The sequence below is a fragment of the Pan troglodytes genome, chromosome 1 (genome assembly GCF_028858775.2).
Source record: "Pan troglodytes isolate AG18354 chromosome 1, NHGRI_mPanTro3-v2.0_pri, whole genome shotgun sequence".
NCBI classification, from domain to species: domain Eukaryota; kingdom Metazoa; phylum Chordata; class Mammalia; order Primates; family Hominidae; genus Pan; species Pan troglodytes.
In genome coordinates this window covers 163,804,905-163,830,285 of record NC_072398.2, presented here as the reverse complement: position 1 = coordinate 163,830,285, position 25,381 = coordinate 163,804,905, and the positions used below count along the sequence as shown (strand labels likewise).

General features: G+C 39.2%; 1 protein-coding gene across 6 annotated transcripts in view; it reads left to right on the top strand.

Annotated features, from left to right (window-relative positions):
• IL23R (interleukin 23 receptor) overlaps nt 1–25,381 on the top strand; it is a 166,565-nt gene that overhangs the window by 18,169 nt on the left and 123,015 nt on the right. For 5 of the 6 annotated variants that reach the window (XR_010153578.1, XR_010153579.1, XR_010153580.1 and 2 more), the window contains exons 1-3: nt 9,118–9,313; nt 10,880–10,978; nt 12,129–12,425. Coding sequence is in view for 3 of the 6 variants with exons in the window: in XM_001163823.6 (XP_001163823.4) it covers nt 10,909–10,978; nt 12,129–12,425 (367 nt within the window). In the remaining 3 variants the exon portion in view is untranslated. Of the gene's footprint in view, nt 1–9,117; nt 9,314–10,879; nt 10,979–12,128; nt 12,426–25,381 lie in introns of those variants that run through there. The other variant, XM_016920445.4, reaches the window with a different exon arrangement.

The window sequence follows — 25,381 nt, the reverse complement described above, 5'->3', positions numbered from 1 at the left end:
TGATGGTGTAGGCTCAGGAGGGAATCTCCTGATCTGTGGATTGCAAAAAATCCGTGGGAAAAGTGTAGTACCCCGGGTAGGTAGCACAGTCCCTTACCGCTTCACTTGGCTGGAGGAGGGACGTCCCTCTGCTCCATGCACTTCCCAGTTGAAGCGACGCCCCACCCTTCTTCTGCTCTCTCTCCATGGGTCGCACCCACTGCATAACCAGTCCCAGTGAGATGAACTGGGTACCTCAGTTGCAAATGCAGAAATCACCTGCCTTCTGCATTGGTCTTGCTAGGAGCTGCAGACCAGAGCTGTTTTTATTTGGCCATCTTGGCCCCTCCCCGTATTTCAAATTTAACATGTTCCAAAACAAATTATTCATTTCCTTCCCCATTCCTCTACAAAATATATTCCTTTTAAAGTTTTACCCATCTCAGTTAATGGCCACTTTACCCAACCTTTCTAGTTACTTTTGCCAGAATCTGTAGAATAAAATTGTTTTCACTTCTTGGCTTAATACCCTTCAACAGCTTCCCATCTCAACCATCAAAAGAGCTTCCCTACACAACTGTCCACTACTCTTCACTGCAGTTACGTCTCTGACCCCCATTTCCTTTTTTTCATCTGCTACTGTTCTCCTCTTGCTCTTCCCACACCGGCCTCCATACTGATCCTTGAACTCTTTTTCTTACTCTTCGCCATCTCCTGTCTGTCTGAAATGCTCTTGTCCAAATTAACTCCATGGCCTGCTTCCTCGCTTCTATTAGATCTTTGCTCAAATATTGTATTTCAGAGTGATCTTCTCTGAGCATATTAAACTTGCTGTCTACCTTTCCCACTTAATTTTCTCCAAGTGCTTATCACCATCTAATACTGTATTTTACTTTCTGTCTGTCTTCTCAGACTAGAATGAAAACTCCATGGGAACCAAACTTTTGTCTGTTTTGTTTACCCCTTTATCCTCAGTGCTAGAATAATTATTGGAACATATTACACACTCAAGAAATATTTTCTGAGTCTGGGCACGGTGGCTCATGACTGTAATCCCAGCACTTTGGGTGGCCAAGGTGGGTGGATCACCTGAGGGCAGGAGTTGGAGACCAGCCTGGCCAACATGGTGAAACCCCGTCTCTACTAAAAATACAAAAATTAGCTGGGCATGATGGCAGGGGCCTGTAATCCCAGCTACCTGGGAGGCTGAGGCAGGAGAATAGCTTGAACCCAGGAGGCTGAGTTTGCAGTGAGCCGAGACTGTGCCACTGCACTCCATCCTGGGCAACAGAGCAAGACTCCATGTCAAAAAAAAAAAAAAAAAAAGAAATATTTTTTGAATGAATTAATGTTGTAAAAGTAATGTAGAACAGGTGAGCCCCCAAACTGGGGCTTAGCCCGGGAGGGTTCTTGGTTTCACCCAGGAAAGAATTCAAGGGTGAGCTGGAGGTGTTCACTAGAAACTTGTAATGAAGTAGAAGTGGACAGCAGCAGCAGAGATACTGCTCTTGTGGAGTAGGGCTACTCCATAGGCAATGTGCCTGGAGGTAGTTTTGAATTTATATTTATACCAATTTTAATCATATGCAAATTAAGGGGCAGATTATGCAGAAATTTTTAGGAAAAGCATGGCAACTCACAGGTTGTTGCCATGAAAAGGGGTGGTAACTTCCAGGTGTTGCCATGTTAATGGTAAACTGATATGGCATGCTGGTGGGCGTGTCTTATGGAAAGCTACTTTGCTTTGGACCTGTTTTAGCTAGTCCTCAGTTTGGTCTGGTGTCCAAGTCCTGCCTCTGGAGTGAAGTACCATCTCCTACCTCAAAAGTAGATAAGTATTTATAAGGTTTGGATTTGTGTGCCAGCCTAAATCTCATGTGAAATTGGAGGAGGGGCCTGGTGGGAGATGATTGGATCATGGGGGCAGATTTTACCCTTGGTGTTCTCCTGATAGTGAGACTATCACTATCAGTGATAGTGAGACTATCACTATCAGTGATAGTGAGACTATCACTATCAGTGAATAGTGAGACTATCACTATCAGTGGTAGTGAGTGAGTTCTCAGAAGATCTAATTGTTTAAAAGTGTGTGGCACTTTCCCCTGCTCGCTGTCTCTCCTGTCACCATGTGAAAAAGGTGTTTGCTTCCCCTTCGTCTTCCATCATGATCGTAAGTTTTCTGAGGCCTCCTAGTCATGCTTCTTGTGAGTCAGAACTGTGAGTCAATTAAACCTCTGCAATTAAACCTGCAGAACTGTGAGTCAATTAAACCTCTTTTCTTCATAAATTACCCAGTCTCAGGTAGTTCTTTATAACAGTGTGAGAACAAACTAATACAAGTATATAAGTCAGGACAAAGATGGATGGACCAAAATGATAAAGAATAATTCTCATGCAGTGGTGCATGCTTGTGGTCCCTACTTGGGAGGCTGAGGCTGGAGCATCCCTTGAGGCCAGGAGTTTGAGGCTGTAGCATGCTATGATAGTGTCTGTGATAGATGCTACATAAACATTCTTATTTAATAGCCATATGCTTATTTTAATGTGTATCAGGAAAAATAAAACAGCATATCACAAATGTGATTTTCTGGATATGACTTATTAGGATGAGGCTAAAGCAGGTAGAGCTGTAGTAATCTGTACGACGCATTAATTACAGAAGAAGACTCAGGCCTGCCCATGATTGTTATAAACCTGCAGGGACTGAATTTTCTCCTGTAACTGTTCATAAGAATGTATAACTTGGATGATGCTATTCACTAGTATGTTTTTAAATTTTTAATATTTATTTATTTATTTTTAAAAAATACAGATGAGGTTTCACCATGTTGCCCAGGCTGGTCTGAAATTCCTGGACTCAAGCAATCCACCCACCTTGACCTCCAAAAGTGTTGGGATTACAGGCATGAGCCACCGCGCCCAGCCTGGTACGTTCTCATGAACTGAATTTTCAAGCTCATTCCTGCATTATTTTCAGCACTAAATTGAAATATGACTTTGAGAAGCTGACAATTGTTGAGTACTGAAGTATTAAAATGATTGCTTGAAAGCACAATCTAGTCACTGTTGTATACACCAGCAAAAAACAAAAACAGAAAATACCTGAGAATGCACTTGAAGTTTGGAGAGAAGTGTTTAAATGGTGCTTTTCAAATTGCCAATTGAATTGTAAAAACCACTGAAGACCATTGGCTTCTATGCAGATGGATCCTCACTCTTTCATTTGAATAGATGGCACCCTAAATCTTTCTGGAGAAAATCCTCATGTTTTAGAATTGTTTGTATGAATAGATTTGCAAACCAGACTATCTTATTGATATCTTTGTTAATTTGGACAACTTACAATCACTATTAGAATGCACACTTACATTATATGTGAAGGCCAAGTGAATGAGAAGATCTGCAAAACAGAATGATGGGTGTGCACCTTGATCATGTGAATTCTATTCTTTTTTGTTCCCCTTTTTTCTTAAGAGACAAGGTCTTGCTCTGTCACCTAGGCTGGAGTGCAGTGGCATGATCATAGCTCACTGCAGCCTTTATCTCTTGGGTTCAAGCAATACTCCTGCCTCAGCCTCCTGAGAAGCAGCTAAGACTACAGGTATGTGCCACCATGCCCAGCTAGCAGAACTCTATTCTTTATCTGAAAAATTCTCTAAAAGTATTTAGGACATTATGAAAGACTTCATAAGATTTTTTCTTATTGATTGGCAAGAGTGAATCAATAAAACCTTGCTTACCTTATCATCAGCTATTGTTTATAGCAATTGATACCAATTTTCCATCCAAACAATAATACTAATAAATAATAATAATGTGTCACTGTTAACAATAAGTATTATCATTGCATTTCTGATATGGCCTTTTTTACTTACAGTCACTGAGGCTCTAGGTCAATTTTGAAGCAGACAGAACAAGCGGGAAGGGGAAGTTAATGGGATAAAATCTTTCTCTCCTCTTCCACTCATAGTTGAATTTGCCTAAGTGAAATCTGTACATCAGTAGGCCAGTCAGTAATTCCCTGCAGCTGTCTCATATTCTAGAATTGACTAGGAAGAATCCTCTATTTACGTTCCTTTCCTTGAAGTTTTTCTTGTCTTTAATGTGTTCAGTATTTTTTAAATTATTTACAAATTATCACATATAATATACTCCTCCTAAAAATAGGAAGTTATAGAAAAGCAAAAGGAAGAAAAAAATCATAATTCCATAATCCAAAGAAAACTACTATTGATAGCTTGTATTTTTTTCTACATATAGTTTTTGTTTGGCTTATAAAGTTGAGCTTCAATGCAGTGGTCTTTCAAATGTTTTCCTTGAGTCTTCTTAAAAGAAGATTTTCAAACTACGTACTCCCTTGCATATTTTAGAATTAAAATACTATATATATATATATATATATATATATATATTTTTTTTTTTTTTTTTTGAGACGGAGTCTCACTCTGTCGCCAGGCTGGAGTGCTGTGGCGCGATCTCGGCTCACTGCAACCTCCGACTCCCTGGTTCAAGCGATTCCTTTGCCTCAGCCTCCTAAGTAGCTGGGATTACAGACATGAGCCACCACGCCCGGCTAATTTTTGTATTTTTAGTAGAGATGGAGTTTCACCATGTTGGCCAGGATGGTCTCGATCTCCTGACCTTGTGATCCACCTGCCTCGGCCAACCAAAGTGCTGGGATTACAGGCGTGAGCCACCATTCCAGGCCCAAAATATTTTTAAAGCTCTAAATAAACTTACTTTCTTTTAAATATAATAGAGTGATTGAACATTTCAGAGACGAAAAAACTAAGACGAGGCTGTTAAAGACACAGATATGCCATGATATGATTTGATAAAATAGCCTTTTACTATCTTATTGAATAAAGTTAACCAAATCTGAAAGAAATCAAGTAAAATTTTACATATAAATTTTATCCAATGTTTAAAAAAAAAAAGTAATGGTTCATCAAAAATCTCATTTATGGCCTGGCACGGTGGCTCACTCCTGTAATCCCAGCACTTTGGGAGGCCGAGGCAGACGGATCACGAAGTCAGGAGATTGAGACCATCCTGGCTAACACGGTGAAACCCATCTCTACTAAAAATATAAAAAATTAGCTGGGCATGGTGGCACATGTAGCCTGTAGTCCCAGCTACTCAGGAGGCTGAGGCAGGAGAATTGCTTGAACCTGGGAGGTGGAGTTTGCAGTGAGCCGAGATCGCGCCACTGCACTCCAGCCTGGGAGACAGAGAAAGATAAAAAAATCCTATTTATGTTCAAGAGGATAGCCATAAGTCTCCCATATTCCTTCTGATATCCTAGATTCAGAGATCCAAAATGGGCTCAAATATCCCTGAATTGGCTAAAATTCTGAGTATCCCAGCATGGGCTGAAATAGAAATATTTTAGTGAGCTTCACATATATCTATATGACAGGAAAAGGCTTAAAGTCTTGGATGTTTAAAATACCTTGATTAATTATCCAAGGAGCCCTCCCTAAAACCAGTATTTCCATTTATCCATTTGTTTGATATTCTGGAGCTATTTACACCCAAGGCGATGCACTACATGAGACTTGAGATGGAGGGATACTATTCACTATGAATTTAGAGAATGATTACTGTGAACCCCGGCTCATTTTCAAGGAAATCAGATTTAGGAAAGAGCACATATGGAATTTGAGAATCTGAAAACTGACCTCCTTAAAGGTGTGCACGCAGTCTTCAAGAGCTAGAGTTGTATGTTGAAGGTTTTGAATTTACCTTCATTTACTGGCGTTGTAAAGTCTCTAAGAAGCTCTTAGGAAATAAGTCAACATTGGCTTTTAATGCACACCTCACAGGAAATGGTGATGATTCAATCTTTTTTCTCCAACAAAGCTGAATGAGCCATGAGGTGCTTGACACTGAGAAGAAAAGAGCAGCTGCTACAGATACCATCATTTGGATGAGTCAAAAGATGTATGTGGCCAGGTGTGGTGACTCATGCCTGTAATCCCAGCACTTTGGGAGGCCAAAGTGAGCAGATCACTTGAGATTAGGAGTTTGAGACCAGCCTGGCCAACATGATGAAACACCATCTCTACAAAATATACAAAAATTAGCCAGGTGTGTTGGCAGGTGTGTGTAGTCCCAGCTACTTGGGAGGCTGAGTCAGGAAGATCACTTGAACCCAGGAGGCAGAGGTTGCAGTGACCAGAGATCATGCCACTGCACTCCAGCCTGGGCCACAGAGCAAGACCCTGTCTCAAAAAAAAATAAAAAAAAAAAAAAAAAAAGAAAGAAAGAAAGAAAGAAAAGAAAAGAAAAAGAAAAGAAATGTAATCCCCAGTGCTGGAGGTTAGGCCTAGTGGGAGGTGTTTGGATCATGTGGGCGGATCCTGCATGAATGGCTTAGTGCCATCCTCTTGATGATGACAGCGAGTTCTCATTCAGAGTTCAGGTGAGATCTGGTTGTTTAAAAGTGTGTGGCACCTCCCCCTGCTCCTCTTGCTCCTGCTCTCTCCATGTGATGCACCTGCTCCTGCTTTGCCTTCTGCCATAATTGTAAACTTACTGAGGCCTCACCAGAAGCCAAGCGGATGTTGGTGCCATGCTTGCACCGGCTATAGAACTGTGAGCCAATTAAGCCTCTTTTCTTTATAAATTACCAAGTCTCAGTTATTCCTGTATGGTAACACAAGAACAGTCGAATACACTCCTAGAATAAAACATAGGGAAAAACCTCTTTGACACTGGTCTGGGTAAAAATATTTTTAGATGTGACACTGAAAAGACAAGCAACAAAAGCAAAAATAAATAAGTGGGACTATATCAAACTAAAAAGCTCAGCAAAGAAAACAACCAACAAAATAAAAAGACAACCTACAGAAGGGAAAAAAATATTTGCAAATCATTTATCTGATAAAAGGTTAATATCCAAAATACATAAGGAACTCAAATGACTCAATAGCAAAAACAAAAACAATAAAGGCCAGAAAATCTGATTTAAAAATCAGCTCTTGGGCCGAGCACGGTGACTCACGCCTGTAATCCCAGCACTTTGGGAGGCTGAGATGGGCAGATCACTTGAGGTCAGGAATTCGAGACCAGCCTGGCCAACATGGCGAAACCCTATCTCTACAACAAATACAAAAAACCAGACCGGGTGAGGCGTCTCACGCCTGTAATCCTAGCACTTTGGGAGGCCGAGGCAGGAGGATCACCTGAGGTCAGGAGTTCAAGACTAGCCTGACCAACATGGTGAAACCCCGTCTCTACTAAATACAAAAAAAATTACCGGGGCATGGTGGCACATGTGTAATCCCAGCTACTTGGGAGGCTGAGGCAGGAGAATCGCTTGAACTCAGGAGGCAGAGATTGCAGTGAGCCGAGATTGTGCCATTGCACTCCAGCCTGGGCAACAGAGCAAAACTCTGTCTCAAAATATAATATAATATAATATAATATAATATAATATAATATAATATAATATAATATAATAAAATAAAACAAAAATCAGCTCTTGATTTTCCATAGCCTCCTAACTGGGCTCTTCATCTTCAATCAATTCTCCACACAGTGTTGGAGTCATGTGTTGCTTAATGACTGGGATACCTTCTAAGAAATGTGTCGTCAGGCGATTCTGGACCTGAATAGATTTTTTTTTTCAAGGAAGACGGATAAATGGCCAATAAGTATATGAAGAGCTACTCAACATTACTGATTATCAGATAAATACAAATCAAAACTACAATGAGCTGGGCGTGGTGGCTCACTCCTGTAATCCCAGGACTTTGGGATGCCAAGACCGGCAGATTGCTTGAGTTCAGGAGTTCAAGACTAGCTTGGGCAACATGGTGAGAACCCATCTCTACCAAAACTACAAAAAATTAGCTGGGTGTGATGGCATGTGCCTGTGGTGTTAGCTACTCAGGAAGCTGAAATGGGAGGATCACCTGAGCCCAGGAGGCAGAGGTTGCAGTGAGCCGTAATCACACCGCTGCACTCCAGCCTGGGTGACAGAGCAAGACTCTGTCTCAAAACAAAAACAAAAACAACAACCAAAACCAAAAAACAAAACTACAATTAGATATCACTTCCCACCTTTTGGGGTGCCTATGATAAAAAGACAAGATATAAGTATTGCTGAGGGTACAGAGAAAGGGCAGCCTTGTACACTGCTGTTAGGAATGTAAATTGGTACAGTTATCATGGAAAACAGTGTGAAATAAAAACAATTTTATTTAAAAAATTAAAATAGACCTACCTTAGGATCCAGCAATCCCTCTTCTGGATCTATAGTCCCCCCACAGAATGAAATCAGCACCATGAGAGATATCTGCCTTCCCATGTTCATGAAGCGTTAGTCAAAATAGCCCAAACATGGAAATAACATTTTAAGTGCCTATCAGTGGAATAATTGGTAAAGAATCTGTAGGCTATACAGGAATATTATGCAGCCATAAAAAGGAAGGAAATTCTGCCATTGCGGTAACATAGATGCAACTTGAGGGCATTATGCTAACTGAAATAAGTCAGACAGAGAAAGACAAATACTGCGTGATCTCACTTATATGCAGACTCTGAAATAGTTGAACCCATAAAAACAGATGATAGAATGGTGGTTACCAAGATTAGAGGGTGGTGGAGGAAAGGAAGCTATTGGTCGAAGGGCATAAACTTGCAGTTATAAGATGAGTAAGTTCAGGAGATCTGATATACAGTATGGTGACCATAGTTAACAATACTGAATTATACAGCATACTTGAAATTTGCTTAAATGTTCTCTCTGCAAAATAAAGAGTAACTAAATATGATGAGAGATGTATTAACTAACTTGATTGTATAATAATTTCACAAAATATGTGTGTATCAAATCATCATGTTGTATATCATCAAATTGTAGAATTTTATTCATCAATTATATTTCAACAAAGCTGGAAAACTAAAAAAAGAAACAAGTGTATAATTAATAACAATGCTGGTTGTAAATTAAAACTAAGCGTCATATTTTTGGTGTCAAAATGTTTGACATTTTTAAGAAAACATGTATAAGTGTTCTGCCTCTTGGATGAGACCATTTTAAATTAAGCTGTAAAAAAAAAGTACCGACAAAACAGTTCACTTTCAGTAATCTGGATTTCCCCAAATAGTGACACGAGAGCCAGTCATTTCGAATTGGACAGTTTGAGTTCCTCTTCAAGAGTCTGCAATGTAGGTCAGGGCTCTGCTGACATTTCCATTGACCTCAGAAGTGAAAATCTAAAGTGAGTGCTGACAGGCAGGCAGTGAGGAAAGAAGACATGACACAGCCAACAAGGGTGGCAGCCTGGCTCTGAAGTGGAATTATGTGCTTCAAACAGGTTGAAAGGTAAATAGGCAGCGATCATCCAAATACTTAAAGACAGCTATATTTCCTTTTGGAAATACATGGGCCAAGTTGTTTTCTCTTGCAAGTTCTCATGATATTCCATGCAGTGGTTACTGATGAAAAGGGAATCTATAATATTATATGGCATCACATTACTTTAAATAATAATTATTGCATATTTCCATCAGTTAACTTCTAACTAGGAACATTTTTAGGGCTTCTGTTGCTTCTTATGAAGAGAAGAATTACTATTGCTAACAAATAATGAAAGGGATCCCTATATTTCTGAGCCAAGGGGACCCCAGTTTTTTTAAATGTTACTAGATATTTTATGCGATATGATGAGCCATGCATTGCGTTCTCTTGTTGTTTTATAGAAAAAGCTCAGGTTTTATTAAACAGATAAAATAACTGAATAATGTTGATCGTTGAGTAAATGAGTTAATTCATGTAACTGATTAATCGAATAGTGTAACTCTAGTTGTAAACTAACAACGGTATTACTAGGAATTTCTATAACGTGTTCCTTTCGCGTTCCCTACAGATGAAAGGCTTTTTCCTCTTTTTTAGGGGGTGCGGGGGACAAGGTCTCACTCTGTCGCCCAGGCTGGAGTGCAATGGTGTGATCATGGTTCACTGCAACCTTCACCTCCCGGGTAGCTGGGATGACTGTCACATGCCACCACACTGGGCTAATTTTTGTATTTTTAGTAGGGACGGGGTTTCACCCTGTTGCCCAGCCTGATCTCGAACTCCTGGGCTCAAGCAATCCACCGGCCTCTGCCTCCCAAAGTGCTGGGATTACAGGCATGAGCCACCACGCCTCCCCAGATGAAACGCTTTTTAGAGTCTAACTGGTGAGAGCACATATTGCTTAATCTCACTTCACTTTTCTTAATTTTGAATCCATTTTCTCTGGGAGTTCTGAAATTTTTGGCTCTTCCCAAGTTTAGCTCATCAAAGACTAGTATTTCTGGAGTGTGATAAGTACGTAACTTTGGCAGGGAGAAGAATTCATCACCAGAAGTTAGCTCAGCCCAGGCACCGTGGTTCATGCCTGTAATCCTAGCACTTTGGGAGGTTGAGTTGGGAGGACCGCTTGAGCCCAGGAGTTTGAGGTTACAGTGAGCTATGATAATGCCGCTGCACTCCAGCCTGGGCTACAGAGCCTGGCCCTTGTCTCTAAAAAAATTTAAAACATAAAATAAAAAAAGAAGTTAACTCAGAGGAGGAGGTTTCTGATGAGAAAGGCTAGATTAGGAGGCACTGTAATAGATCAAATGCCCTACTGAGTTAATTCATAGTGACTTTTGAAGAGTATAAAATTCCATTTATTTGCTTTACTTCTCCATCTCTTGTTATATCTCCTAAATATACCAGTAACATTTCTTTGCTCTGTTTCCTTCCTTCCTTCCTTCCTTCCTTCCTTCCTTCCTTCCTTCCCTCTTCCTCCCTTCCTAATCAAAGGTTCCCATCAAATACAATAATTCTTAGGGGAAAATGTTATGCTTTTTATTATTTTACTAAAATACTACAATTTAAACATTTTTCATATTTTTTTTCCAGAGGGAAACAGTCTTTTCCTGCTTCCAGACATGAATCAGGTCACTATTCAATGGGATGCAGTAATAGCCCTTTACATACTCTTCAGCTGGTGTCATGGAGGTATGGTGTTTTATGTATCTATTGCTATCTTTCATTCAACAAATGGAATATTGAGTGATTATCATTTTCATGGTTTTATGTTAGAATCTCTGAAGAATACAAATATTATTAGACTAGAAAAAATGTGTGCATAAAAATTACATAGAATGAAATAAAAATGGCCCAATCTCCTTCCAAATGCAGGATTTCTTTCTCAAATTTCCCTTCTAGACAGCCCTCTTACTCACATGTGAATATTTCCACAAAGGAGCTTATTAGTTTGAGTTGGCATGTTCTATTGTCAAACTATTATAACTGTTATATAATTACCTGTCAAACATTTGGATGCAATTCTATTTCACAAACCACTTATTGATAGTTACTTTGTGCCAGGCACATAGTAACTATGTGGGCCATTGGCAAAAGTATGATTTTATTCATTATATTCAAACTTTACTGAAAAAAGTAGGCTTTATCTAAAAAAGAACAAAAGATTGGTTGAGTAGCTAGAGAATGGGGTTCAGATTCTACAGTGCCCAGTGTTATTTCTAATCTTACCTTTGAAAAATACTGTAGCTTTATAATCTCTCGGTTCTCTACTTTAAAGTAGGAGAGCTAATTATATTTGCTCTTTAGACACTTAGAGAAGCTTCCAGGCTGACTCTAGTCTTGTGTCATGGTGCTGAACATCAATAAAAGCATAACAGAGGCCAGACGAGGTGGCTAATGCCTGTAATCCCAGCACTTTGGGAGGCCGAGGCGGGTGGATCACCTGAGGTCAGGAGTTCAAGATCAGCCTGGCCAACATGGTGAAACCCCATATTAGCCGGGCGTGGTGGTGCTCACCTGTAATCCCAGCTACTCAGGAGGCTAAGGCAGGAGAATCGCTTGAACCTGGAAGGAGGATGTTGCAGTGAGCCGAGATCGCGACACTGCACTGCAGCCTGGGTGACAGAATGAGACTGTCTCAAAAAAAAAAAAAAAAAAAAAGCCTAACAGAAACACACTGTAATAGGCTAGTTTATTAAAAGATACATCTAGTCCTAAAACTGTTTTCAATGGAATAATTTAGTTAATAGAAATAATAAATTTAAAATGCAATAGCATATTCTTCTGAATCTCTCGATTTAATGTTTTACATGTAATTTATTATTTTTCCATTTATTTCTAGGAATTACAAATATAAACTGCTCTGGCCACATCTGGGTAGAACCAGCCACAATTTTTAAGATGGGAATGAATATCTCTATATATTGCCAAGCAGCAATTAAGAACTGCCAACCAAGGAAACTTCATTTTTATAAAAATGGCATCAAAGAAAGATTTCAAATCACAAGGATTAATAAAACGACAGCTCGGCTTTGGTATAAAAATTTTCTGGAACCACATGCTTCTATGTACTGCACTGCTGAATGTCCCAAACATTTTCAAGAGACACTGATATGTGGAAAAGACATTTCTTCTGGATGTAAGTGTTGGGGCACATTCGAAATGCAAACAAAAGCTAGTCTAACAATTAACTGGTCATTACCACACTAGTCTAAAAATAGGGACAAAATAATATAGTTCAGTTTTTAGATTAGTTTCATACAGGAGCTGCAAACTCAAATGTCTCCAGGGCCAGGTTGGTGAACTATATGAACTGTAGCCACTGCCCAGATCCAGTAATCACAGGTGCCCGGTATTCCTACATCTTTTGGCTTTTCAAAGGAAGACAGAAACATAAAATTTTAATGTGTACTCTCTAAATTTTAAAATGTTGCCAATACATTCAAAAAACAATTTTTCACCTCTACCCTGAACCAACACTGCATATGTGAGGGCCAGCCCCGTTAGATTTAAAATGTTGCTCTTTTAATCTTCTTGTTTATTTTTCTAAACTAATATAATATAATTAACCTTGAAGCAGATCCCATTGAGAAATTTTGAGGCTAAGGTTTAGGGAGAGTTGCAAAACTAGTTTTGTGCTCCCACTGTACTGCTAGGTTTGTGACCTTGGACAAGTTGCTTAAGCCTCAATTCCTCGCCTGTAAAAGGAGGCTAATTATACAGGCTGTGTTATGCACTTAATTTCAATAATTTATTTGGAAGCATATGATAAAGTTTAAAGTACATCAGTACCCAAATCCTTAAAAATGCATCCTTTTGATAAAACATAGGCAGAGTCTCCTACAATCCTCTGTTCCTAATCTCACTATTCCAATTTAGAATCACTGTGTTTGTTATTGTAACTATTAATTTTTTTCTTTTTCTTAAAACCCACCTTGAAGGGAATAATTATTAATTTATTTAAAAGCTTAGTCAAGTCAATCTTAAAAATATACGCTAAATTCAGTGTGTGCTCTGAGTGTCCTGGAGGTGTTTAAATCACTATAGTGATATGGGCTGGCTCGTATAATTATATACCTAGTTTGGGTTCTACTATTATGAAGGGTGTAAATCAATAAGTTCAGCACTGTTTTAACTCAGATATTCATTCTCTATGGCACTTGAACCCATTTTCAGTAAAAAAATAAAGGAATTTCTGTCTTTGCCATGTTCCCGTCCTCCATATTTTTGAGAATCAAGCCTCAGTTCTTGCTGCTTCTTCACCTTTACAATTTAGCTGAGGGGCAGACCCATATCACCACTACCACCTGACCCCATTGTGGCTGCTTGGAAAGTAAGAGGCTTCCTTGCCCTATAATGAGGCCATTGTCCTACTTAACTCTGAGCAGCTGATCTTGCAAGCTTTTCAAGAGAAGGAACTATAGAAAGTTGTAGAGGTGAGTTGAGGAAGGAAAGTCATAGGTTTTGGAGTCAAAGAATAAACCTACCTTAAACTGATGCCTTAAAGCTGCTAAACTTGCCCTAAATTGTGGAAATTAAACCGCAGGCAGACATCTTATCTGTTGTAAGAAATCTTCTTAGCTTGTCCACATCCTCAGGAAACATAACCAAACCTCAATGCCTAAATACTTTACTATTTATCCTTTGGGGGTGGGAGTGGGGTAGAGAGACTATACAATTTCTTTGGAGGGCAAATAAGCAACTTTCACAGTTACAGAAAAAGGTTAGTTGTTAATTTAAGCCAGAGGAAAAAAAAGGAAGCAAAATAAACATTGTCTCTGTTAAAAAACAAAATTTCAGCAAATTTAGTTTCTAGATCTCATAGGTTTTTATGTGTGATTCATGAATCGGCAGCATCTCTTTCTAAAAAACTGATATGTGCTCTGAGTGTCCTGGAGGTGTTTAAGTTACTATAGTGATATGGGCTGGCTTGTATAATTATATACTTAGTTTTGGTTCTACTATTATAACAGAACAGTTGGTTTTTGTAAGGTAGGAACAAGAAATAGAAATTTTTATAAAAACTACCAGATTAGTTAACATTGTTACTTCAGGTTATTTTCCTTGTAATGGTTAAAGCAGAGGGGGTTTCCTTATCATCCCTGCTCAGGTTGACTGGGCTCTTTCTACGTGGTTGCTGTGAATTTTCTGTTTTCAGGAAAAACTAGTCTGTGGGAGTTTTACCTGCTTCCTTAAAGTTTCAGCTTGGTTATATGTCACTTAACAGGAGTGACTTCATTTTGGTTTGGTATGTGGGGGCCTAGTGCAGGAGCTCAGTCCAAAACAATGGTCTCCTATACATTTTATTTAACACCACCTTCCGTGTGTTGCAGTTTGTATAACTGATTACTCCCAAAAGCCCTCCCAAGTGTTGGCTGGGGGGCCTCTGTCCCCAAACCCAACACCAGGCAATGTAGAAGGTAAGAGAATGGACTTTGTTCCTCTTCCAGGACAGCCTAATAGAAATATATTCTCTGCTGATGGCTGCTTAGAAAGAACATCACTCTTTCCACTTATGTAACTTTTGAGTTTGTGAATTGTAACTCCTTACACAGGCCTCTGGTTATGAGTGTAAAAATGTAACTGCCAGGTGAGAATTTACTCAAACCCCTGGATTCAAGCTGAATGTCTTCTTGAGCTCTACATTCTTAGCAAACAAAACTTTCTATTTAAGTAGGTCAAAAAAGGGTTTTTGAGGGTTTTGTGGCATTCTAGAAATCACATTGCTTTCACTGGACCACTTTGATCACAGGATATTTGTCATGTGAGATTTATTATGTCAACTTATCATCACTGCTTTGAACAAAATGATTATATGTATTTTTTTAGACTAGAGACAAATTGTAAAAGACAAGATAAATGAGTCATTGCTTTCCTTGAAAAGCTATCCAAATATATTTTAAAGTGCTGTGCTTTAATGTATAATTTGTGAAATATAAACCATATTATCACAATTTCCATTTTTAGCCACAATCCTAGACACTTCTTAGATTCTTATTTAAGACTAAATGCACACATATTATGGGAAATTTGTTCTAATCAGGCCACACCAATCATGGGATAAAATACAAGATGTCTTTATTCATTTAAAAATACCAAATTAAACCATGCACAAACAGTCATGTTTCCACTTAATCATTTGTTTAAAATTTTAAATATCTTTGACTTTTTAAATTTTAACTTTTGGACTTTATTTACAATGATGAAAGCACATTTGTTATTCAATAAAAGCCTCTGAATATTTGTTTCTAACATTGCTATTAAGTATGATTACGGAACAATTAGGCTGGCCTGTGCCCTGCTTGAGTAAGAAATTATAGAGTGATTTTTGCCAGAAGCATTGCATCTCTCTCCATTTTAATCCTTCATGTTATTATCTTAATCAAGCCAATCAATTCATGGAATAAACTTTATTGAGTGGTTACTATGCACCAAAAATGTGTTAAATGCTAGAAGTACAAAGAAGAGGAAATCACAGACTGTTTTCAAGAAGTTCTCAGTAGAAAAGGATCCTTGGCTAGACTCTGAATTAACAAGAAACCTGGCCTGTGATTCCTGAGTGTCCCAATAATAGGGGAGGGGTGGGATTGGCAGGAAAGAGCAAAAACATAAGCCCCCTTTTGTATACCTCAGAGTATTCTCTAGTATCTAGTTGTATAGCCAGGTTTTGTTCTTGGATATTGAATAACCTGGCAATGAGGCCTAACAACAACTTGATGTTATTATCATAAGCATACTCACAGGCCCATCTTTACATTGCTTCATGTTAACAAACACTTATTTGCATGTGTGTGTATAGTCATCTTTTTGATCTTTTGCAAAGTTAATTAACCACCAGACATTTGTAACCCCAAGAATTCACTTCATGTAGATGCCGTGGAGTAACACAGCCCAAACAATCTGATAGCCAAATCAATGGCACTCTCTATCTGAAACCAGAGGAAAAAATAACTTCAGCACAAATCATTGTAATCAATGAGGGACCACAACTCAAACTCCAAAATGATTTAAATTTATGTTTCTACACCTACTTCATTTAAGGCTCAATTAAAACAAAGATTTATTTTACCCTACTTGGAGCCCAGTTTCTCTCCATTGTAACTCAATGCTACAAGTCGCCAAAATGTTGTAAAGTACTTTTTAGTGTGTTCTTACTGTTTGAATATAGGTTTTTAAAAAAGCATATTAGACCTTCGATATATGAAAATAGTTTTTTAATTATAAAATCAAATTGCATTGAATATAGAGAGTTTTTAAAATGTAGACCAGCAAAAAAGAAATACCTATCATTCCCATAAAACCATAACTTTACTAGTAACCATAAACCCTCTTTAATAATTTGGAATATGTCTTTGAAATTTCAGACCCTCTCTTTCTCAGTCTCTCACTTAAATGAAACCACTAATTGAACCATTTTGCAACCTGCTTTTTTCACTTTGCCATATGATCATGACTTCACTACATATACTTTTAATTCCTTCCAAAGGCCAAGTACTTAAACTGTCTTCTTCAACATTGCTTTTGGATGTGTTTAGGACTGTATTATAGTTTATTTAACCTTATTTTGGAAAATTAAGTTTGTTTACAATTTTTTCATTGTTATGAACAATAAGGGAACATCCTTTAAGCCAAATATTTTATATATCTATGAACATTTCAATAAGGATGCATTCTTAGATGTATAATTGCTGAGTTGCAAAATATTACACCTGCTTTTACAGATTGTGATATGTAAAGTGCTCTCCATAAAGGCTGTACCAATTTGTACTTCCACCAGAAGTGTGTTAGAGGATTTCCATGAGTCCACTCCAACACTGTGTACTATCATTTTTCAAAATCCTTGCTAATTTGATAGGCTTGAATGACATCTAGTACTGCCTTGATTTGCAGTGAGAATAAAATTTTTAATATATTTGTTTATTATTTTACAAGCAATATTTTTGGTAAGCAATTTGCAGGTGAAGTGAAAGCATATATGTACTTAAGATAAATCTTTGGATGTAACTTCAGATGCATAAATGTCTGTATTTTCATTCTTTATGAGCCCCTATCCTTCCATTTGTCTTGTCATTCTCTGAGCAGTCAAGTGTCCCAGCAGTATTTCACACGTAGGGATGAACTAAGAGAGCCACACCTGAAAAGTGAATATTTAACAAACACTCAATATTTCTATACTTAAAAAAATCTTAATCTTATTCACTATTGAATGATATAACTGAAAATTCTAGGTGTCATTCTATAGTTGTTGGGGTTTCATAGGCTTTAGAGGCCCCCAAAACTCAATGTCATCAGAACTCTCTCATCTTTTCCAGTCTGCTAGGTATTGTTTTCCCCTGTGTTGGCTTCATTCTTAAATAGACTAAAGACTGTGAAAAAGCCTGTTTCACAATGACAGCAAGATGGCCACCAGCAACTTACAGCTCACATGCTACTCAGAGATAGCAGTTTCAGGAGGAAAGAGTGTGCTTCTTTTACAATGGTTTAGAAAAAGTGCCTTGGAGAATTCTGATTGGTTCATCTTGAGTCATATGTTCATTCCCAAAGGCACACTCCTATTAGTCAGCCTACCTCAAAGGCACACTTCTGTGGAGAGCCTCTTGATTGACAGGTCTTGGGGTTGGGGTGGGGGTGAGATTGGAGTGAGGGGCTGGAGGGGATGTCAGTTCTCAAGAGGGAAAGATGCTAGCCAATGAAAAATAAGAATGTTTGCCATAACATGGCCACCTGGAGAAAGAGCTGGGCAGGAATGGGGGTGGGATGAGTTGAGTGGAGTGACAGGAAAAGAGCCTTGAAATAGAGTTGCATGAATACCAAACTTTAAAAAAACCTTGTTGTGTTGGTGGTAAAATACATAACATAAAATGTACCATTTTTACCATGGTTAAGTGTACACTTCAGTGGCACTAAGTACACTTACACTGTTGTACAACCATCACCACCATTTATCTCCAGAACCCTCTTATTGCAAATGGAAAGTCTGCAGCCTTTAAACAAATATCCACTTCCCTCTCCTCCAAGCCCCAGCAACTGCCATTCTACTTTCTACAAGTTTGACTCTTCCAGATACCTTGTGTAAGGGGTCATGCAATATTTTTCCTTTAGGGTCTGTCTTACTTCGCTTAATATAATGTCTTCAAGTTTCATCCACATTGTAGCATGTGTTAAAATTTTCTTCCTTTTTAAGGCTGAGTAATATCTTATTGCATGTATGAACACCCAACTTTTAAAATGAGTAGTGGAAAATGTGCAAGAGAAGAAGATAGTCTGCCAGAGTAGTAGAAGAAAACTACAAAGAACCCATTCGCAAGAGCCAAAGGCAAAGAGGTTTCTTTTCTTGTCTCGTTTTTGAGACAAGGTCTCACTGTGTCACCCAGGCTGGAGTGCAGTGTCTTGGTCATAGCTCACTGCAGCCTCAAACTCCTAGGCTCCAGGGATCCTTCCAGCCTCAGCTTCCCAAGTAGCTGAGACTACAGATGTGAGCCACCACACCCAGCTTTAAAACAGAGAGCTTTCAAGGAGGGAGTGCGCAAAATATCAAATGCTGCTCAATGACATCAAACTCAAACTCAATGACAAATGACCAGAGATGGGGTCTGTTGAAGAGAAAGTCATCAATGACCTTAGCAACAATGGTTTTGGTGGAATTGTGGAGGCTGAATCCTGATTGTTTTGGGTTTAAATGCATATGGGAAATGAAGAATAATAGGCTCTTTAAAAGTGTTTAGCTGTTAAGAAAAAGAGAAAGATACAGGAGTAGCTGGGGGAGACTGAATTTAGGATAATATAGTCAAGTATAAGAAGAAGAGGAATGGATATTTGATGGTAAAGTGGGTTGCAAAGTAAGGTAGTAGGGATGGAATGAGGAGCAGGGAGGTGCTGAGTACTGATTGGCCTGATTTCTCAAATAAAATTGTCAGTTTCTCAACTGACTATAGAGAACTTCATATTTCTTTTTTTTTATTCTTCCATTACAAATTTATTATCTTTTCAGACAAGTTGAGACATACTAATTTAAAATAAATTCCCTTTTCAGTGAAAAGTTGATAAGTTTAATCAGGTAAAGCTAATGATTAGGTAAGCAATCAATGTTTATAATTGCATCACAACTTTTCTGGCCAGTGACTTTTTATTTATTTATTTAATTTTTTAAAATTATACTTGAAGTTTTAGGGTACATGTGCACAACGTGCAGGCTTGTTTCATACGTATACATGTGCCATGTTGGTGTGCTGCACCCATTAACTGATCATTTAACATTAGGTATATCTCCTAATGCTATCCCTCCCCCCTCCTCCCACCACACTACTGGCCCCGGTGTGTGATGTTCCCCTTCCTGTGTCCATGTGTTCTCATTGTTCAGTTCCCACCTATGAGTGAGAACATGTGGTGTGATAGTTTGCTGAGAATGATGGTTTCCAGCTTCATCCATGTCCCTACAAAGGACAAGAACTCATCATTTTTTATGGCTGCATAGTATTCCATGCTGTATATGTGCCACATTTTTTTAATCCAGTCTATCATTGTTGGACATTTGGGTTGGTTCCAAGTCTTTGCTATTGTGAATAGTGCCACAATAAACATACGTGTGCATGTGTCTTTACAGCAGCATGATTTATAATCCTTTGGGTATATACTCAGTAGTGGGATGGCTCAGTCAAATGGTATTTCTAGTTCTAGATCCCTGAGGAATCACCACACTGACTTCCACGATGGTTAAACTAGTTTACAGTCCCACCAACAGTGTAAAAGTGTTCCTATTTCTCCACATCCTCTCCAGCACCTGTTGTTTCCTGACTTTTTAATGATCACCATTCTACCTGGTGTGAGATGGTGTCTCATTGTGGTTTTGATTTGCATTTCTCTGATGGCCAGTGATGATGAGCATTTTTTCATGTGTCTGTTGGCTGCATAAATGTCTTCTTTTGAGAAGTGTCTGTTCATATCCGTTGCCCACTTTTTGATGGGGTTGTTTGTTTTTTTCTTGTAAATTTGTTTGAGTTCTTTGTAGATTCTGGATATTAGCCCTTTGTCAGATGAGTAGATTGCAAAAATTTTCTCCCATTCTGTAGGTTGCCTGTTCACTCTGATGGTAGTTTCTTTTGTTGTGCAGAAGCTCTTTAGTTTAATTAGATCCCATTTGTCAATTTTGGCTTTGGTTGCCATTGCTTTTGGTGTTTTAGACATGAAGTCCTTGCCCATGCCTATGTCCTGAATGGTATTGCCTAGGTTTTCTTCTAGGGTTTTTATGGTTTCAGGTCTAACATTTAAGTCTTTAATCCATCTTGAATTGATTTTTGTATAAGGTGTAAGGAAGGGATCCAGTTTCAGCTTTCTACATATGGCTAGCCAGTTTTCCCAGCACCATTTATTAAATAGGAAATCCTTTCCCCATTGCTTGTTTTTCTCAGGTTCGTCAAAGATCAGATGTTTGTAGATATGCGTCATTATTTCTGAGGACTCTGTTCTGTTCCATTGATCTATATCTCTGTTTTGGTACCAGTACCATGCTGTTTTGGTTACTGTAGCCTTGTAGTATAGTTTGAAGTCAGGTAGCATGATGCCTCCGGCTTTGTCCTTCTGGCTTAGGATTGACTTGGCAATGCAGGCTTGTGTTTGGTTCCATATGACCTTTAAAGTAGTTTTTTCCAATTCTGTGAAGAAAGTCATTGGTAGCTTGATGGGGATGGCATTGAATCTATAAATTACCTTGGGCAGTATGGCCATTTTCACGATATTGATTCTTCCTCCCCATGAGCATGGAATGTTCTTCCATTTGTTTGTGTCCTCTTTTATTTCATTGTGCAGTGGTTTGTAGTTCTCTTTGAAGAGGTCCTTCACATCCCTTGTAAGTTGGATCCCTAGGTATTTTATTCTCTTTGAAGCAATTGTGAATGGGAGTTCACTCTTGATTTGGCTCTCCGTTTGTCTGTTATTGGTGTATAAGAATGCTTGTGATTTTTGCACATTGATTTTCTATCCTGAGACTTTGCTAAAGTTGCCTATCAGCTTAAGGAGATTTTGGGCTGAGACGATGGGGTTTTCTAGATATACAATCATGTCATCTGCAAACAGGGACAATTTGACTTCCTCTTTTCCTAATTGAATACCCTCTATTTCCTTCACCTGCCTGATTGCCCTGGCCAGAACTTCCAACACTATGTTGAATAGGAGTGGTGAGAGAGGGCATCCCTATCTTGTGCCAGTTTTCAAAGGGAATGCTTCCAGTTTTTGCCCATTCAGATGATATTGGCTGTGGGTTTGTCATAGATAGCTCTTATTATTTTGAGATACGTCCCATTAATACCTAATTTATTGAGGTTTTTAGCATGAAGCTTGTTGAATTTTGTCAAAGGCCTTTTCTGCAGCTATTGAGACAATCATGTGGTTTTTGTCATTGGTTCTGTTGATATGCTGGATTACGTTTATTGATTTGCGTATGTTGAACCAGCCTTGCCTCCCAGGGCGGAAGCCCACTTGATCATGGTGGATAAGCTTTTTGATGTGCTGCTGGATTCGGTTTGCCAGTATTTTATTGAGGATTTTTGCATCGATGTTCATCAGAGATATTGGTCTAAAATTCTCTTTTTTGGTTGTGTCTCTGCCAGGCTTTGGTATCAGGAAGATGCTGGCCTCATAAAATGAGTTAGGGAGGATTCCCTCTTTTTCTATTGATTGGAATAGTTTCAGAAGGAATGGTACCAGCTCCTCCTTGTACCTCTGGTAGAATTTGTCTGTGAATCCATCTGGTCCTGGACTTTTTTTGGTTGGTAGGCTATTAATTATTGCCTCAATTTCAGAGCCTATAATTGGCCTATTCAGAGATTCAACTTCTTCCTGGTTTAGTCTTGGGAGGGTGTATGCGTCCAGGAATTTATCCATTTCTTCTAGACTTTCTAGTTTATTTGCATCGAGGTGTTTATAGTATTCTCTGATGGTAGTTTGTATTTCTGTGGGATCAGTGGTGATATCCCCTTTATCATTTTTTATTGCATCTGTTTGATGCTTCTCTCTTTTCTTCTTTATTAGTCTTGCTAGTGGTCTATCAATTTTGTTGATTTTTTCAAAAAAAAAACAGCTCCTGGATTCATTGATTTTTTGAAGGGTTTTTTGTGTCTCTATTTCCTTCAGTTCTGCTCTGATCTTAGTTATTTCTTGCCTTCTGCTAGCTTTTGAATGTGTTTGCTCTTGCTTCTCCAGTTCTTTTAATTGTGATGTTAGGTTGTCAATTTTAGATCTTTCCTGCTTTCTCTTGTGGGCATTTAGTGCTATAAATTTCCCTCTACACACTGCTTTAAATGTGTCCCAGAGATTCTGGTATGTTGTGTCTTTGTTCTCGTTGGTTTCAAAGAACATCTTTATTTCTGCCTTCATTTCGTTATGTACCCAGTAGTCATTCAGGAGCAGGTTGTTCAGTTTCCATGTAGTTGAGCAGTTTTGAGTGAGTTTCTTAATCCTGAGTCCTAGTTTGATTGCACTGTGGTCTGAGAGACAGTTTGTTATAATTTCTGTTTTTTTACATTTGCTGAGGAGTACTTTACTTCCGACTATGTGGTCAATTTTGGAAGAGGTGTGGTGTGGTGCTGAGAAGAATATATATTCTGTGGATTTAGGGTGGAGAGTTCTGTAGATGTCTATTAGGTCCGCTTGGTGCAGAGCTGAGTTCAATCCCTGGATATCGTTGTTAACTTTCTGTCTCGTTGATCTGTCTAATGTTGACAGTGGGGTGTTAAAGTCTCCCATTATTATTGTGTGGGGAGTCTAAGTCTCTTTGTAGGTCTCTAAGGACTTGCTTTATGAATCTGGGTGCTCCTGTATTGGGTGCATATATATTTAGGATAGTTAGCTCTTCTTGTTGAATTGATCCCTTTACCATTATGTGATGGCCTTTTTTGTCTCTTTTGATCTTTGTTGGTTTAAAGTCTGTTTTATCAGAGACTAGGATTGCAACCCCTGCCTTTTTTTGTTTTCCATTTGCTTGGTAGATCTTCCTCCATCCCTTTATTTTGAGCCTATGTGTGTCTCTGCACGTGAGATGGGTTTCCTGAATACAGCACACTGATGGGTCTTGACTCTTTATCCAATTTGCCAGTCTGTGTCTTTCAATTGGAGCATTTAGCCCATTTACATTTAAGGTTAATATTGTTATGTGTGAATTTGATCCTGTCATTATGATGATAGCTGGTTATGTTGCTCATTAGTTGATACAGTTTCTTCCTAGCCTCGATGGTCTTTACAATTTGGCATGTTTTTTGCAGTGGCTGGTACTGGTTTTTCCTTTCCATGTTTAGTGCTTCCTTCAGGAGCTCTTTTAGGGCAGGCCTGGTGGTGACAAAATCTCTCCGCATTTGCTTGTCTGTAAAGGATTTTATTTCTCCTTCACTTATGAAGCTTATTTTGGCTGGATATGAAATTCTGGGCTGAAAATTCTTTTCTTTAAGAATGTTGAATATTGACCTCCACTCTCTTCTGGCTTGTAGAGTTTCTGCCGAGAGATCCGCTGTTAGTCTGATGGGCTTCCCTTTGTGGGTAACCTGACCTTTCTCTCTGGCTGCCCTTAACATTTTTTCCTTCATTTCAACTTTGGTGAATCTGACAATCATGTGTCTTGGAGTTGGTCTTCTCGAGGAGTATCTTTGTGGTGTTCTCTGTATTTCCTGAATCTGAATGTTGGCCTGCCTTGCTAGATTTGGGAAGTTCTCCTGGATCCTACTCTGGGGAAGTATCCTGCAGAGTGTTTTCCAGCTTGGTTCCATTCTCCCTGTCACTTTCAGGTACACCAATCAGACATAGATTTGGTCTTTTCACATAGTCCCATATTTCTTGGAGGCTTTGTTCATTTCTTTTTATTCTTTTTCCTCTAAACTTCTCTTCTCACTTCATTTCATTCATTTGATATTCCATCATTGATACCCTGTCTTCCAGTTGATCGAATTGGCTGCTGAGGCTTGTGCATTCATCATGTAGTTCTCGTGCCATGGTTTTCAGCTCCATCAGGTCCTTTAAGGACTTCTCTGCATTGGTTATTCTAGTTAGCCATTCGTCTAATCTTTTTTCAAGGTTTTTAACTTCTTTGCCATGGGTTCAAACTTCCTCCTTTAGCTTGGAGAAGTTTGATCTTCTGAAGCCTTCTTCTCTCAACTTGTCAAAGTCATTCTCCATCCAGCTTTGTTCCATTGCTGGTGAGGAGCTGCATTCCTTTGGAGGAGGAGAGGCACTCTGATTTTTAGAATTTTCAGTTTTTCTGCTCTGTTCTTTCCCCATCTTTGTGGTTTTATCTATCTTTGGTCTTTGATGATGGTGATGTACAGATGGGGTTTTGGTGTGGATGTCCTTTCTGTTTGTTAGTTTTCCTTCTAACAGTCAGGAACCTCAGCTGCAGGTCTGTTGGAGTTTGCTGGAGGTCCATTCCAGCCCTGTTTGCCTGGGTATCAGCAGTGGAGGCTGCAGAACAGCAAATATTGGTGAACAGCAAATGTTGCTGCCTGATTGTTCCTCTGGAAGTTTTGTCTCAGAGGAGTACCTGGCCATGTGACGTGTCAGTCTGCCCCTACTGGGGGGTGCCTCCCAGTTAGGCTACTCAGGGGTCAGGGACCCACTTGAGGAGGCAGTCTGTCTGTTCTCAGATCTCAAGCTGTGTGCTGGGAGAACCACTACTCTCTTCAAAGCTGTCAGACGGGGACATTTAAGTCTGCAGAGGTTTCTGCTGCCTTTTGTTTAGCTATGCCCTGCCCCCGGAGGTGGAGTCTACAGAGGCAGGCAGTCAGGCCTCCTTGAGCTGCAGTGGGCTCCACCCAGTTCGAGCTTCCCAGCCACTTTGTTTACCTACTCAAGCCTCAGCAATGGTGGGCACCCCTCTCCCAGCCTCGCTGCCACCTTGCAGTTTGATCTCAGACTGCTGTGCTAGCAATGAGTGAGGCTTGATGGGCATAGGACCCTCTGAGCCAGGCATGGGATATAAGCTCCTGGTGTGCCATTTGCTGAGACTGTCGGAAAAGTGCAGTATTAGGGTGGGAGTGACCCGATTTTCCAGGTGCCATCTGTCACCCCTTTCCTTGGCTAGGAAAGGGAATTCCCTGACCCCTTGCACTTCCCGGG